Here is an 18065-nt window from a genome sequence, read left to right as displayed (position 1 = left end):
CTGTTTGCCCTCTTTCCCAGACATTCAAAAAATAGTTTAGTGAGTGCTATCACGTCATAGGAGGGAAAATCAGGATACATTGATTTCAACACTTAAATGGCTCTTGTGCTCAGCAAAACAGAAAGAAAATGTAATCCCTGCCATGTGGAAAAAGCAGTTTATACATGAGCATTTCCAAAAGAAGCCAGGAACAGAAAGGGGAAAATACTGTAAAAAGAGAAGTAAAGCAGACCTTGCTCTGAGGCATTTACAAAACTAATATATTCAAGGCATGGAGTAGAGAGAGAAAATTGAAAAAAATACTGATCAAAACCACCTTCTGTCACAAATTATACCCTGCCCAACAACACCTCGTAACTTCTACCATATGGACAAAAAAGCAGTGCAGTTTTGAAGGAGAACTAGGAACGCTGATTTGAAAGCTAACAATGAGGAAGGGGAGGGAGAACTTTCTCCCTTAGCTGGAGTTCTACCAGGAGTAATAAAACAAAGACTTTGTTAGCAGAATACATGCTGGCTAGCAGATGAGGACTGAATGCCAGTCACTTACAGTATAAACAGACTAGCCAGGGTGGTAATTCTACATTCATCTAATTCATCTACAAATCTGTATGTATTTTGGGTCTTCTCCAAGACAGTCACAAATCCTGGCATCTGGAATGAACTTGAAACTCAAATAAAAAGCCTGTTGGACTGGCTTGTCTTTTCATAACACCAGTAATGCTGTTACAGGCTTAAAAATAAGGGTACAGTTTTCTGCAGTCATGGGGGAGATGGGGGTAGAAATGCTGAGGAAACTTCTGGAGGAAACTGGATATTTTGTACTACTGCCCCAGTACATGTGTGTTTTGCAGTCCGTGATACAGGATTGGAATTCCTGTTGATCATTTGACATTTATAAGAAGGACCTACCTCTGTGGAGCACCTCTTTTCATACCAGTAGCACAGGCGTTATTTGTGGACTTTCTTATTTTGCCATACTGCATTTTATTCCAGCCCTTTACTTTTGGCACCTCTGCTTTTCCTACCTTTATGCTTATGAACCTTTATGTTACTTCCTTCCTTGGAACACCCTAAACGTCATCATCCATAAAGACATTGCTCTGTCCCTCAAATCACTCTTGAAGATCTGTTTCTACTGTGTTACTAACTGGAAATGCTGAATGATACCAGCTAGCTAGAAGAGCAGGAAGGATAGAAGTGTTCATTTATTTGGGTATTGTAAATGCATCTTCTTATGGGTATTTGCCTCCCCCTCCCACCTGCAATCACTACACCTGCCTGTTACAGCCTAGCTCAACTAGATAGTATGCTTTTAGTGGCAAAGATTGCTTAGCTGTGTGCTTGCACTGTTCTTAGCACAGTGGGGCTCCCAGTCTGATTTAGAGCTTCTAGATCCTACTGTCATACAAAAACTAGAGAGTAATAATGATAAGTAGCCCTTGTAATTTGTGTTGTCCTTGGAGAGCATGGGCAGAGTCTTTAAAGCTAAGTTCTGTGATCTTTTCAGTCTTCTTACTTTGTGGCAGGGACAATAGGATCTGAGTGATGGGTGCTCCAAGGAAGCATCACACCTCTCTGCCTCCCTTCTGCCTTGTACCATTTTGCATGGTTTCTGCCACCTAATCACAGTGCAACTGTCACACAGGGGTATAATGTTTCATTTTCCTGACTCACTCTGTGAAATAAGTTAAAAGTAAGTGCTGAGATGTGATAGTTGAATCGCACTGCTTGCATTAAAAAATCATGGGCTAGTTACTAACACAACAAGTTAGTCTCAAGTTTGACTGGAAACTAGGATGATCTGGACTAACTGTATTATTACTTTAAAGCCTTGTAAAGTTAGCCATTACATCAGTCACTGGAAAACCAGTGAATGAAATACAGATGGAAAGGCTTGCAAGTGACTTACCAAGCAAGTACCTTTTGAGAGCTTAAAGCTGCGGAAAGGAAGTAAAAAGGTAACAACTATGTTCAGCCTTGAGTGGGAGAAATAAAGTGAGACCAGTCTAGTTAATTAAAGGAAGGGATTACTTGTTGACTCAAATAGAAGAAACATCTGGATTTTTTTAAAGATCACTTTAGACAAAACAACCTATAGCTAGTTTTTAGTACTAACAGCTTTAATCTTACTCCTTTGAAAGTATAACTAGCAGCTCCTAGACTGTTGAGCAAGGGTTATTTTGTTGGTCATTCTTTTTTATACAAAGGTTAGTCATTTCTAACTACATTTTTTTAGAAGGGACTAATAAGCATTGAAAAGCAAGTCCAAACTTTGTGCATTGACAGAGAAGGAGAGAGAGGTTTTGTTCAATTTGGTAGAGGTCCATTTCTTTTACTGAAGAACACGTTCATTGGTTTTGAAAAACAAGATAACGCTTGCATGTAAGTTAAAAGAATGATATTTTGCTTGGCTTGTTCATTCAGCAAATAGTCTCAGCTTCCATTTTAATGAGGAATAATTCTGCTCAAAATTTTCCATCCATAAACTACCTACAGGAGATTATTGTTTATGATGTTTTGGGGTTGTTCAATAACGCGGCACTTGTGCCTTCTGAGAAGAGAAAGGGAAATTTTACACCCAAGGAAGTGGCAGAACCATTTTCTGAAAAGCACAAATTATTCCTATAATACTAATACCAGACCTGTATATCTCTGATGAGAACTAGAAATTCTTCAAAGATGAAGGAATTTTTTTACCCAGTCTTCTAACCTGTGGTACAGAAATAGGAATTTCACTGTATGAAGTAATTTAAGAATTCACAGTATAGCTGACGCTAAATATTAGCAACTAGAATATAATTCAGTTCTCAATCTGAAGAGGAGTTGAGATGCCAAGAAGTGGCTGAGGAATCACTAAACTTCAGAAAAGGAGACTCCAGTATTAAGAAAAACTTCATGGAATAGGTCTGAGAGTCCAAAATAAGTTAAATAAAATCTTTAGGTGTTTCATGGATGGTACTTAAAAATATTATCACTGGGTCTTGCAAAGTAGTGAACAAAATGGGACCCATGAGGGAAAGTCATTAATCAGGCCAGCTGAATGCCATTCTTTCTAAGTGAAGAAAAAAAAAGATATTTCACATTTTAAATGCTGCTGTAGGGAACACCAGAAAGAATGAAAAACAAATAAGTAAAAGGGAAATTGGAATTGCTGAGATTAATTAGAAAACTAAATAACTAAGGGTATGGAATGAAACAATGTTACTGTCTACCACTTTATTCAGTGCAGGAAGCCTGTGGAAATACTTTGCTGGCTTTTGTGGCACCTTGGGGTTTATCTGTAAGTGTATGTCTGTTTTTCACTTCTGGCAGGAAGTGCTCTAGTTTGTTCTCATCAAGTAAGGACTTTCCAAAGTCAGCACCTTAATCCTTTTTAAACCAGCAGGAAACATTTCCTTGTCCTTTCATTTTCTAAGCAGCTCCCTTGAGCTGTCCTGCACTCGCTGCTCTTTGCTGACCTATTGCCTTTCTAGAGGTGGATCACAGTATATGTGTCAGTTTGGCCTTGATTCTTCTAACTCCACTAGCCCAGTCTCAGAAAGAAAACAGAAGTGAGGTTTTTGTGCAAAGTTTAAAGTCAGGCTTCTGTGTGCAAGGGTAGAACCAAAAGCTTAAAAGTAAAATGAACAAAAAAACCCCAAGTCAGTCATTAGGTCCAGTGTAGTGAGTAGAATGCAGTGGGCTTAGCTCAGCTGTTGGCAACATATGCAGTCTGTCATTAAAAACAGGTATTTTATTGGAGTTGTAGAACTCCTCTAGTCCTGTAGCTATATATTTTTAAAGGCTCTAGGGTGATCAAGGAAATTAAAAATTACCATGTCAGACAAACTGGTTGAAACAACAATAATAAATAGAATAAAATGCCAGGACTAAAATATCATGATACTATAGTGTATAGTTAACACTGTTTCTGTAAAGAAAGATTACATTTCACTCACTTTTTTGGTATGTGTCAGTACAGCAGAGTAAAAGAGAAACCATAGCATCATTTTTTTAAACTTGCAATAGTAATTTTCCAAATCTGTCTTGAAAACTTGCAAACAAAACTAAAAGCACAAATTGACATTGCAGTTTATCAAGTGGCAAAATGAATTTCAGAACTACTGCCCCTAGCTGCTTCTTACACGCAGTCACCTTTCTCTCCATGGTGCCAGTGCAATTGCCTGTGTAGCCAGGCACACAGGTTAAAAGTCAGTTAAGAAGTCATTATGAGGTGAGAGACAAATATTACTCTGGATCAAAATCTACCTATCAGACCGATATCGGAGAGAAGTAAACTGCCAGCTTTTATCGTAGCTAATGCACTTAAGCATTTAATATTATATGCTGTCTATTAAATACATGTAAGAGTGAGTGTTGAGGCAGCAGCTTTTGAGTATGATGCTTGGTGATGTGACTTAGCAGAATTCACACAGGACTGTGAAGAATTTCAGCAGGACAAAAGCAAACTGAATAAAGCGGTAGTACCAACTCAAATTTCAGTCTTGATAAATGCTATGTAGTGTTCAGCAGAGGTAAATTTGAATGACTTCTAACTTGTAAAGGGTTCAAAATTGAACACTGCACTGAAGAAAGGGGTGCAGGTTTCACTGTAAACAATGCACCAGTGACCTGTTCAGTGTCCATCTGATCTTGAAATAAAACTAAACAGAATGCTAAGGGAGATAAAGAACAGGGTAGAACACAACAATTTTTAAAAATCCTGTTGTAGAAAAACTGAGGTATGTTAAAGGAATAAACAATATGAAATAAAATTAAGAAAGTTGATCCAGAATTTCTAATACTAAAAGACTCAAAGGATGCTCAAGAAAGGTGAAAGGTGGCAAATTTGGTTCATTTACCCAAGTGGATTTTGGAACCCACTGACACCAAGAAAGGAGCAACATTCAGTCAGGGACTGAATGAGATGCTGAATGGAACTAAAGGAGAACTGAGATAATGCCAATATGTTGTTTTGTATAATAATTAATGATAGGAGTTTTTAAAAGACATGTCAAACATCATGTTTCCAGTTTAAGATAATCTCTGTTATCACTCAGGCTGAATCCATCACGGTGGGAAGCTTTATTCTATTTTTAACTCGGGGTGGCATTACACGCACTTTTCTTAGACAATTTGAGATGATCCCTCAACTTGGATAATCAATAGATGATGCAATATGGGAGTTTCAGTATCCTGATGTTAGGCTCTGTATCTCTTCTTGTGTAGGCTTTCTTTGGAGAATTTGCAATAGTGGTGGATTCCCCAGCTTGTCCATGACTCCCAAGAGGGTAGTGCTTTGTGTCATTGAAGGCATTTCATGAAAGTTGCGCTCCATGATACGCAGAAAATGTGTGTGCTCTGAATACGATTTTGATATTGTCTCCTCTGCATAGTGTAAGTCTAGTTAGTTCCACTGAAGTGAGGACCCTGCGCCGTCAAAGAGAGACATGACACTGAGATAAAACATGTCAGATAGTTGAGAGTTCTATGTGAAAATGTAGCAAGGCTGCCTTCACTTACTTTTCATGTTTAGCATTCATGATCCTAAGACTAGCACTGGAAGCCTTAATGAAAGGAATGAAACCATAAGGCAGAATTTGATTTTAAAAAGGCATTACCAATGAGTATTCCACTAGGGTGAGGTAGTCTGAAGGAGATAATGAAGAATAGACTTTGGAAGGAAGCAGTCTTAGAAATTACATCTAAAAAGATATTGCTTGTTGTTGACTTTGCATTCTTCCTTGCTTGGGTTTTAGATTTAGAAGCGGACTGTGAAGTCCTTACCATGTCTTACCATTTGCATCATACTTGATTCACTGCTTCCTGTTTGCCAAGTTCAACTCAACTGTTGCCTTTTGCATGAAGACACTCTAGATGTCTTCTAAATATCTGCTACACTTTTGAGTGCCATGCAGATTACAGCAATATAGAGTTTAACAAAATTATTTATATATGACACAAGGAAAATAAAAATAGAACTGTATATAACAGAATTTTATGCATCTGCATTGAAGAAAATACAGAGCCAGACTCTGTTACCTTTACTCATACAAAGTAAGAATTTTACTAATTCAGAATTGTATTCTGTATTAACAATACAGTGTATTGCTGTCTAACTAATATTCTGGTGGGACTGGGCACAGAGACAGGCAGCAGATCATCTTCTCTGACTTAGCACTCACACGAAGTACCATGGCCAGAATTTTGCAGAGAACCTAGTTCCTGCAGTTAGCTCTAGATATATTTTGATTAAAGCTTATCACCTTTTCTGGCAGCAACACAAATTGCCAGGTTTTCCTGGCATTCCTCCTGGTAAGGAGTTTTGAAGATGTAGGCCCAAAGTGTAACTGTGGGCACTCAGAAGTACTCACCATCTTAGAATATCCTGGTTACAACTGAGAAGAAACATTGGAAATTTTTCATTGGATTTTTCAGAAAATATCTCTGCATGTAAATTGATCACTAATTTGCTTTCTTTCCAAAAAAAGGAAGTGAAGAAACAAGTAAAATATAATTGATGCTTTCAAAATCCTCTGTGAAACCTAGACAATGAGATAAGAATGTGGTCTTAAAATATTACATTTCACTTAGGCTTTACTCTTCCTTCTCCCTTCCCAAAAAAGCTACAGCAGGAAAGTGATCCATAAATCCCTGTGTCCACTTTATGGCATGGTGCCTCATATGATGAATGCTGTCATGTTTTGATTTAAAAAAAATGGAAGTCCATAAAAAAAAATAATATCAGTTTTAGTGAATTGAATGTTGCTTCCTTAACATTTTTCATCCTGAACTCATTTAGTAGAGGAAATGGATATTTCATCAGACATGGATTTGACGTTCCATCACATTATACAGTAAACAGTACAAATGATGTTATTTTTTTTAAATGGAGAAGCTGGAAGAGCTAAGACAGTAGCTGCTGTAAGGCACTGGTTATCTCATTTAAACAGATATTAAATGTGGGTGCCAGTGGTGTGATCATCAGCTGCTTCCCACTTTGTGAATAAATTGCTTAGAAGGAGTCTTTTTGCCTACCAGATGTGACCTAGATTTAGATTTCCAAAGGCAAAAAAAAAAAAGTCTATTGTGTAAAAAACAATTGCGGGTAAAATGCATGGTAAATGAGCTTATCTCACTTTTCCAGGTGTTTAAGCTAATATGTTATGGAATTACAGCTTCATTTATGAAAAATAATTGAGGAATGTTCCAGCAAATCAAATTTGGATAAAGGCTTAGGATAGTTATTGTGTTGTTAGCAAGTTTCTAAATGGCAGAAAGAAAAGGGAGCTAGCACAGATAATGAAAATATAGAAATTTGTGAATCTGTGAAGAGGCTGTTATGAAAGGGTTAGGGCTGGCAGTGGTATCCCACCTGTGTTGTGGTCTTGCAAAATGTACTGGAACAATATGAAGAATTATATTCCTGTCAATGCATATGAAAGGAGGATTTTTTCTTAAAAGATCAAGCATTGATATCTGTTGGCCCTAAGTAAGGCTAATGACATTGGTAGGTGGAATGTATAAACATCGAAATAATAACATCCTTATTCTTTTTCTCTCTTCTCTTTTCCTTTTACTGATTCCATAGGGGCTACCACTCGAAAACCGGACCCAGAGCCTGAGAAGCAGACCGACCATACTGTTAAAATTGCTGGCGTCATTGCAGGCATCTTGCTGTTTGTCATTATATTTCTGGGGGTCGTGCTGGTAATGAAGAAAAGGTGAGCAATTAGTAGATGTTTTCTATGTACATATTCATATCACAGCATCTCCTACGGCAGTTCTGTTTGATATCGGCAAAAGTATCCAGCCACCTTTGTGCCCTTTGCCACAGAGTTTAGGTACGGAAGTACTAAAGTACTGCTCCCTCCCACCCCCAAAGCTTTGTTGGGTTTTCATAAAACCACAGTATCTGTTTCATCCCACAGCATTTTCTATGAATTAATGTTTGTGGCTTTGTTATAGAAGAAAAACAACTCGAGGTTAATGATTCTAGCACTTTATGCATTAGTACTGCATGATGGACTCTAATAATAGAACGGTATCTCTATCCTGAAAGTGTGAGTCTCCACTCTATTCAACAGATCAGCTGAAAGTTAGATGTAGTTTTATTCTCGAGTGTAAAAGAAATCCTCAGTCAAACAGGAACTAGAGCTAAGGTAATTTGTGCTAAGAATGGGGTCTATATTGTTCTGCATAAACTTCATTCCCTGAAAATAAATGAAAATGTTACAATGGTGCTGAATATTTTCAAATGCTCTTCAACACACACATGCATTGAGATTGTTTTGCTTTGAATATCATGTGATAACTGCTACAACATTAGAAGTGTAAGGTTTTTAAACCTGGTTGCCTTTCTCAACACTGTAAAAGGAAAAATAATAAAGGGAAAAATATCTCATAGCTAGGGAGGTGGGACGGGTAAGAAAAAAATCTGTGTGATGATAGAAGCTGTGTCTACATTGGGAGAAATTCATTAGCAAATAGAATTAAGGTTTTAGGTTATATCCTGAGTGATGTGAGATTTGCAGCTGTAGAGGTGGGGTTGAGAATGTGCGAGAGCTGTGTAAAGGGGCTGAGTCATGAATTCTCCTTCCACGTCTGCCATAGTCTTCTTACTGTCCCCCCCGCACCTCCTTGCCAGTCACCCTGTATTATCCTGGTTTCTTCCTTTGAGAGCAACCTTGGCCCGATTTTGCTCCTCCTAACACTATGTGATTTAACTGTATGTTTGACTAGTATGGCAGGTCTGAGACAGTCCAAACCCCAAACCCCTGAGCTGCCTGACATTCTTCCAGAGTTTGAACAGTGGAGGGGCACAGCTAAGGAGGCAGCTGCCTGATGGTGCCTCAGGGCACGCAACAGAAGTAGCTGCTTTTCACTTTCCTTGAAGACAGAAGCAGGGCCATGAGTTAGAATGGCTCTATGCGGCGAAGGGCTTGCTGTGGCCAGGGCTGAGAGCTAGGTCACGACGAGAGGTAGGTAAAGCAGTCAAAAGCTGCCATAGAGAGAGACTGAGACTTAAGCCCCAGGGTGAGTCTGGCTGGGGCAATGAAATTACCCCAGTAACCAAATCTTCTCAATAGAGTACAGTGTAGCAGAATTAAAATCTGTTCTGACTTTGCAGTACTTTTTTCTTCCCACTTCTGATTTCTTGAATCATTCATACCTTCAATTTTAACAGTTGAACTCCCAAACTCCTCCCTAGGGCCAGACACAGCACTTGGCATGCAGGGAGGAAGGCTTCTCGCATTGTCTGCCCAATCCTTCTTCACACAATTCCTGACCAGCATTCATCACTCTTCCAGTTCTGAGCCTCTCCTTAAGCGTTTGTGCCAAAGGTAGAATATATTCACCCAAGGGAGACAAGTTCTTCTTATTCTTGAAGGGAGGGCACTGCAAAATGATCCAAATAGTTTCAAGGTAAATAAGGTGTCAGGGTCTCTGGCTAAATGGATGCTATACCAGCTCTTGCTTCATTCTCTAGGGAAAAGCTCTTTGATAATCTAATTGTTAGAGGCAGGAAGGCTCGAATCCTAAGTGTTTGCACGTTAATGCAGAAGGATACTTGATTCCTTCTGTCTACCACAGCACAGTAATTATTATTCATAGAAGAAAAGTGCATTATGTGAGCTTCTTTGGGGTTTGGAATAAATCTGCTTGTGACAGAGATGAAACTACTGAAAGTACAAGTCCAGGAACTCTGTTACCAAATACATACAATTTCATTGTGTAGTACAGAAAGAATGATACCAATAACTTAAACATATCCCAGAATGATGCTGCAGCCTTGAACAAAACAAACTGTGAAATGAGTTGAAGTGAATATTAAAAGTAAGAATGGTTCATCTGTGTAACAGGATGTGACTAGGCTTTAATGAGAGTTTCAGGAGGTAAGTAGATTGTGTCCCAGACCTCTAAAGCAGATGCTGTAGCATGGAAGGTCTTGAATACAATTACACTCATGACTTAAGCAAAAGATGAACCGATTATTCAATAGATTGTTATTGGTGCATTAATTCACTATGCTGCTGAGAGCCCCTATGGTTTCACCTTGGTTCAGTTACTGTGTATACATTATGCATTTGAAGAAAATGTATAAATCATTCTGCAAGCTTAGTACAACTGTAGTGTTTTCGCAGTTTTATTATACTTTAGGTGCTACTTTGTGAAACAATCTTATCAAACTAGCGTGTCATTTGACTACTGCACTTGATCATTTTATTTCATTTACTTTATCAGGAGTTTTACTGGAGTAAAGATCTGAGTGAAAAATAAAATAGCACCTTGTAATTCACTGGCACCGTCCCCTTGAGAGCCACTTTGCTCTCTGCACTATTACGTGCAGAATCTCTGGCCAACAATGCTAGGTTTCACCGCGCTGAGTCTACATGCTCTGAAACTTGTCTTGCCTACAGTTGGCTACAATATCCCATTCACACTCCACTCTCCCAAGGCGTATCCCAAGGCATATACGGTCTGTTATTCATTCTTTCACAGAAATGGGTCCTTGTAAACTTGATGTCCAGATCTCACCAGCAGATTAAATTTACTCTGTCTCTGGGGCTTCGCAGTGCTTAATTAACTTAATTTCAAACCATTTCTTTCCATTGTCAAGAGATTTGGAAAGCAGTTTTACTGTACATGATAACCATGACTTTGTCCAAGGTATTCCTTTAATAGCCACCTCATTTCATCCAGCAACCATTCTTTGCTTGATGGGTGCCAGGCACCACAGATTTTCACAGATCAGCCTCTTTGACTTTTAATTCAGTAGCCAAGTAGGGAAGACCAACATTCAAAGCAGAGTTTTCAGTGCAGCACAGACACATTTTGGATATGGTCACTATCAAAGCAGTAAGTAGAGAAGTTCTGCAAATATCAATAGTGATATTAATTTCACCATATAGTGGTCTTCTGAAGTAATTCTATTATAAACTGGGTCACAGAGAGATTAGGTGGCCTAACTATTCAGTGTATGGTATGGAGTCACCAATGAGGGTAGGAACATCATGGACACTAAAACATTTTCTATGTGGGCACTCAGTCTTTGACTAAAGTAAACCAGATTTGTATGCTTGTCACCTGGGTCAGGGGAAGACTGCTGATGCTTTCCTGTTTTTCTCCCCACTTGGTTGTTCAGAGTTCTTTATCTGTTCTGTTCTATCTTTTCTTTATCCATTCAACCACATTCCTGCATAAAGATGTCATGTAATGTAGACTAGGAACCTGCAAGCTATTCCTTATACCAACATGGTCATATCAATGAGATTATTCTTCTCTGTGAAGTCAGAATAATGCCAGTAGGCTTTCCTCTCCTCAGCTGTGCTCTGAATCTCTCACGTAAGAGTTAACACAAAGTCAGTAGAAACCAATACATGTGTTTCCACAATATTGCTCCACAATAAAGTGGATTTTGAATCTGATCCTGAATATTAAATCTCAGGCAAGGCCCTTGATCTCTGCCAGTCTTTGATATACCTGCATAGGAGTTTATAAAAAATAAAAAAATAAAAAAATAAAAAATAAAAAATGCAGCAAGTAAGTTCACCTTTTGGTCATCTTAAGATAGAGCAGTGAAAATGAGAGAACTGTTCCCACAACCTTTGGAAAAGCAATAGCAATTAAATCAAGACTTGGAAAAATCAGAACCTTACTGCTGTATTCTTTTCTCTTTTCCTTTTTTTTTTTTCTTTTACATTCTATTTCAGCTAAGTTTAAAAATTATGCGGAAGTTGAGAAATCAGATTTATTGGTCCAAGGTTTGCTTAAAAGTATGTATGTCTTTGGGGCATCTGTTTTTTTCAGGGCTACCATCTTGCTGCTGCAGTGGGAGTGCAGTAAGGAAATGGTTATTAAAATTTAATTACATTGGCTTCTGCTTCAAGTTGTAGAACGGAGTTTTTCTGATCATTGCATTTCTCTGTAAAAAGGTTATTTTCTTTTCCCTAGCTTTAGTTTCTGTTTTCAGCTGTCTCTATGGATGAGCCTTCCAGTAGTTTCTAACATATGTAATTGTGGCATCTGTTTAACTCAGAGACCCTGGTTCTTGGCAGTGGATAAGGAAGGCTTTTGCACTCGGTGGAGCTGGGCTGGGAATGCATTGGTCCCATTCCCTGATAGCAAATCAGGCTGTTCAGTTATACACCTTTGCCAACAATTTCAAGCAGTTAGCATAGAAATTCGAGATAATAGGGCTGAAGGAAAACTCCAGTCTTCTCCCAGTGCTACCCCTGAACCTTGTTTTTCCCTCTAGGCCAGCTACAAAAGAGAGACAATGAAAGAAATCACTGGGGTAATTACAGAGTTCCAGAAGTTTCCCTTCTAGTGGGGCAATCCTCCTGTGGCCAGCTGCATTGGTTTTGATAAATTTTATAGTGGGGCCTTATTCTACAAGTGGTATTTATGAAATTTATTTATGTCTTGAGTCCTGAATGATATAAAATTGCTTAATATTATCACTATACATGGAAACAGTTTATTGATGTAAAATAACCTATCTACTAGGAAGTGACTGAAGAGCTATGCACGGAAGAAAATTTAACCAAGGTTGGCAAAAATCTTTGGGTCACTTTCTTTAACAGAAAAAGACTTTTCATACATAGAGAGTAAGTTTGTACACATTATGTAGGAAGTAAAATGGAACTTGTCCATACTTCTTAAAGAAGATACATCTTTTCAGTTATGAATGGTGCTTTTGCATGTGGCCTGAGGACTTGCAAGTCTAAAACTTTCTGTTTCTGTAGGTTTTTAATTTATTCTTTTTACCTGTTTTTTTCAGTGTCTGGTATTCTTGAGAGTCAAAACACACAGTGCTCTTTTTCAAGGACTTTCATATGGAAAATCTCACAACTGTAACAATATAAAAATAACTGGAGCTTGAGACTTTTAATTTTTCTCATCTTATACAAATTTTTAATGGGACATTTACAGAAATTAAAGCTCCTGGATTTTCAGCATTCCTTTCATAAGGAATAATTTATCTCTGTAACATATTTGGCAGAATTCTGCATATAAGTACCACCAGCAGTGCTTCACTGATTAATTGTATTTATTGTTGTTTCTCAAATTATTATGCGTCTTTTAGAAGTATGAGAACATTTGTACTAATTACATTAAATCTCTGTCATGGCAACATATGGCAAGAAACAGGGTTGGCAGTGTCATGAGATTCTAAATGAAAGTGAGAGAATGAGTAATTCTGAAAAGGGCAGGGGGAGATGTAATTATGACTGAACCAGAAAACAATCCATTGCTAATAGAGCAGGCAAGTTGATCTGTTCTGATAGAACCTAATGCTGTGCTCCTTACTGAAGGCAATGGGGTATGTGCTGGTGGAAGAAGTGTATAACAGTTTTGCAGCTTTCCCTTTACTCTATTCTTAGATATCTTTTAAAACTCAACTTTAACAGGTGTGCATTTGTGCAGATGTGCCACGTGATTAAATATTCAGTATCTAGCCTCTTGTGTTTGAACAATACTGCATCAGAAAAATGGGAATACAAACTGGGAAATATTTCTAACGGCATCTTCACACAAAGAAGATGAGAGAGAAAATTTGATGAAAGCCTAGTTTTCAAAGGGGTGCCTGAAGCATGTAGCTAGAGGCAAGTTAATGTTAGTTATAGTCCTTTGCAAGGCCTGTTTACATGTTTCCTCTGTAGTCAAAGGGCTGTATGCATGTGCTGTAAAAATTACAAATGCCTACATGGTTCCTTTCAGTCTTTTATCTTACCAACATGCGAATGCTACTTGGCGTTATGCTCAGAGATGTTTTAAGATCTCCAGCCTCTTTTTAATTGCAGACAATATATGAAATCCATGTCCCTTTTGGAGGGTTGCAGTCCCGCTTGTAGTGGCCTCATCACTGAGGGAGGGAGAGATGTAAAGCAGAAGAGCATAGCTGGAGGGCTTCTATACGAAGTGCTCATGCAGAGCGTGTCTGGGTGGAGGATCTGGCTGTGCAAGAGGTGATGCAGGAAAGACTGACTGGGTCCATATTTCTCAAGATGGTGGTGTTAGGTCTCCAACTTGTTCTTTGTGACATTCACGTGGGCAGAAATAAAAGAGAGAGAGGATCAGTTCTTATTTTTGCCTCTGCCACATGGGGAAATACCACCAAAAACATTTTAGCCAGCAAGGATAGCCTTTTTATTTGCATGGCAAGAAGTAATTTTTCTTCAGAATTTAAATGGTTGTTAAAAAATCTGAGATATTAAAAAGCTGTGGCCATTGATTTTTCCCCTCTGGAAACACATTCTAGTCCTGTCAATGGCAGAACTGACTTATTTAAGTAAAGGAAGGGATATCCAAAGATTCTACAGTGCTGTGACAGGAAGAGAAGCTACTTAATACATGTTCTGAAATTCTGCATTGTTAAACTTCTAACACCATGTTAGAAGTTCCATATCCTTATTTCTAATGCAGTTGAGGTGTAATCGGAGGTGTTTTATCACTTTAATTGGGAGTGTTTGCATGTGTAGTATATGCAGAGATAAATATACATTAAATATTTAAATTCTTAGATAGTAGGTGTACTTTAAGCTGGTTTGATTTAACAGTTGAAGATGCATTATATATTGTATTGCTTAAAGTTTTATGGAGATTGGATATGTCATCTGTCTGTTCCAGACATGTTGCATGATATACCCGGATATGCATTCTTGCTACCTTTCATTTGTGTCACCAGTTCTGGTCTCAGTTTCATCTTGATTTTTCATACATTAATATTTGGCTTTTCTTTCCTTCCATTTCATCTTTTCCACCACTGCCTAATCCTTCCACCATCATGGCAGAAGAAGCTATCACTCCTACACTTACTACCTGTAAGTAACTTCTTTGTCATCAGCGACACACTTTCTGCCATGTTGTTCCATGCATAAGTAGTGAATGCTAATATTGAAAGTTCCTTTATAAAAAAACTTTGTAAAAGTTTTACCAAGATAAAAACAACATGGCCAATAATGTAATGAAATATGTAGCTGTATAGCAGTTTCTTATGCCTCATACTGTGCATTAGAGTCCTTTGAATATCATTATGTATCAAATTTTCTTAATTGAAAAGTAGTAGGTATAAATATGACTACCATGTCTATGAGAAATTTTCATGCCTAAGTAACTATTTTTAAAATTTATTTAGTGGTTTCTTTTTCATTTGTTCTGTTGAATATATAGCACTGGTTAGACATGTACAAGCATTTCCATTTGTTGCTGTGTACATATTACTACTTTTTCATGAATAATGATCATGCATAAACATCATGAGTTACCATTACTGGAATGAATTTCAAAGGAGGGCGCACTAAAAAATGAGGGCAGGGTGAAGCGTAACTTTGAGTAAGTAATAACTTTTCATTTTGATACAGTCCTTAGTAATAGCATTATATGATTCTTTATTTACCCAAAGCCGTTGTTTCGTTCCCTGCTGTCAGCAGGTGATGAATGAGAAGGGTTCTTCTGTGAATTCAGCAAATCCCTTTCTGAGGCTATTCACCTTTTCTCGCTTTCCAGGTAGAAGGAGTACATGATAGTTTTTGGATTAGCAAAATATTAGGGGTCTTGCTTAGTCATAAAATGAGATGCATTTAAGCTTAATCTTAAGCTTAATCTTCTTGGCCATCAGCAAAAATCAGCCGTCCAGTAGATATCCATCTTCTTTAAAGCTCAGGTTAAAAAGTCATGGGCAACTAGGAGATATTTCTATATAGTTACAGAAGGTGGGGTGTTAGTTGCATGAGTTAGACTGTAGTACTAGTTTTGAGGTACATATGGTAGTAGCATGCTCTTGAAAGGAACACATTTCAATAATGTTTTTATTTAAAAACAATATTAAGTTTCTCGTGTTCCTTTTTAGTTGCTCTTCAGTCTTTTAAATAATTTTTTTCAATTAATATTTTGAAAAAGCATCAAACATTCATTTATAGAATTTATGGAAAAATTAGTAAATGTTTTTAACTTGAAAACCTGGTAAGCAGAACCATGCTTCAAATGAATTAAAGCAACTAAAATTTAAACCTCTTAGCTGAAATTCCCTAAGACTTCTGAATATATTGAAACTGCTCATTTATTTGGTAATTCAGATTTCATATTACATTATTTGACACTTTACATATAGTGCAATTTTTTTAAACTGTTCTTTAAAGCACTGTATTAATGTGAAGGTCAGAAAAAATTATCTCTTCCAGAGATACAGTATATCAAAATTTGTTTCTGTTCCCCAGATGAAAAGACCGCTGTTTTCCATGAAATAGGCCTTAAAAAAAAAAAATTCAGTTTGGGACCATTTAAAAGTTGGTTTTAGAATGTTGAAAGAGTATAGTATAGTAAGTCATACACTATGTTGTTGCCATAATAAGTAAATATATTTAAATTAATATTTTAATATGATTCATGTCTCAAGGCTCAGTCAAAAAACAAAATTGAAACAAGTGGAACATTAAATGAAACGCTGTTTCATTATTCAAAGAAATTGGATTAGATCTTTTTTTCTCTTTTTCCACTGACAATGGAAAATATGTGAATTGAAATGTTTCTATAAGTTTTAGAAATAGGTTTTGTCCCCAGTTTTGCAATCATGGAGACTATTAATAGTGGATGGAATAGAGCTTCTCTTGATTATTTGGAATACTCTCACAGCAGCTTCAAGAAAAGATCTGTCTTTTTGTTAGTGTGATACAAATTCAGTAACTTTGTAGTTTGGGTACATTAACTCTTCCAAAAGAAATTGTGTGATCTTGACCTTGTATTGTTTTGCTCCCTGTCTGGTGAAAGAAGGGAAGTAAGAGCCCTGAAAAGAGCAGACAAGATTGGCCCCCAGTAGGAGGAAATATTTTGGACCAAATTCTCCACCTGTTTACGCACCACACAATTTCACTGAAATTGGTGGAAATCTTAGATGAATGCAGAATTCATTACAGTTTTATTTTTAGCTGAGGAAGTTGGTATGGATTATAAAATGTTCTGTATTTTGAGAAACATAATTTGAAGTACTCTGCCATTGCTAATTTACCACTTCTATACTGAGTATCATATTCAAATTTACTGATTAGTCATTGTAAATGCAAGCTGTAACATCCAAGCAAGCATCTATGCACTGAAATAGTTACTATTGTCTTGTGTGCTGCTTTCCTTATGTGCTCTGGGCTCCTTTTCCCTAGTGGACTGCAATCTCTGCCACTTCTAGATCCATCCTAAATTAAAATTAAAAAAGAAAAAGTTGGCAGATGCCTAGAGCTGCTGATGAATCATCAGAGGTGGACCTACAGCTGTGCATATTTGGCAGAGAATTATTTCCATTTTATCTTGTGTTTACTAGTTAGCCCGTCAAGAGACGTTACAGAAAAGAAGTTGAGTACTGCTGTTGAGAATTATACTTCTTTTTATGGGCTTAAGTGCCTCTGCCAGTGTCTTTCCTCCCACTCTTGCTTTCCTAAGAACTGGTGCATTTTTTACCTTTCACCTCAGTCAGGCAGCAGATTTTTTCTGTCTGGCCATAATTAGTCCTGTATGAGTTCTTTTGTTCTTAAGATTAGAGCAAATTTAATAGTGCTCATTAACTCTGCAGCAGATCTTTTGACTTTGCAGTCAATTCCAAGTGGGAAGAAAGAAGAATGGAGACGGTGTCATTAGTGACACTGGTAATGACTGGTGTTCTCAGCATGGCAGCCGATGCTGGCATGACTGCTTTCTCCTGACACATTTTCTGATGGGCAAAACCCCTGCAACATTGGGCAGAGAAGGAAATGTACATTTGTAGTTTATTGTGTAATTATGGTTAAATGAACTAGACAAGCCTGTTGTTCAGGTGACAACGAATGCCACTGTGCTGACCAATGGCCATTAACTTTTATATTTTGGATCTTCATTTTGATAAAGCTCCTGCCCTTGGAGATCATTAATCATTAGTCAAGAGCTAACATAGCTAGATTCATGCAAATTCAAGCATCAGACAAACAGAATGAGTGCTTGGACCATCTGCGTTTACTCGAGACACTGGCACCTGATAGAGAGTTTGGGGAATTCAATTTACCCCAAATTCTGGGGCAGATAGTTACAGATTGTAGCTGTGGTAAGTTGCTTTC

At 37.6% G+C, this 18065-nt stretch overlaps 1 protein-coding gene across 1 annotated transcript in view; it reads left to right on the top strand.

Annotated features, from left to right (window-relative positions):
• Positions 1-18065, top strand: part of PTPRM (protein tyrosine phosphatase receptor type M) — a 509987-nt gene that overhangs the window by 335806 nt on the left and 156116 nt on the right. Inside the window, exons 15-16 of the mRNA XM_075706282.1 lie at positions 7574-7706; positions 14781-14810. Coding sequence (XP_075562397.1) covers positions 7574-7706; positions 14781-14810 — 163 coding nt within the window. The remainder of the gene's footprint in view (positions 1-7573; positions 7707-14780; positions 14811-18065) is intronic.

Source organism: Pelecanus crispus, chromosome 2, assembly GCF_030463565.1.
Source record: "Pelecanus crispus isolate bPelCri1 chromosome 2, bPelCri1.pri, whole genome shotgun sequence".
Classification (NCBI taxonomy): Eukaryota; Metazoa; Chordata; class Aves; order Pelecaniformes; family Pelecanidae; genus Pelecanus; species Pelecanus crispus.
The sequence above is the reverse complement of the archived record's forward strand: the minus strand, read 5'-3'. Positions and strand labels throughout refer to the sequence as shown.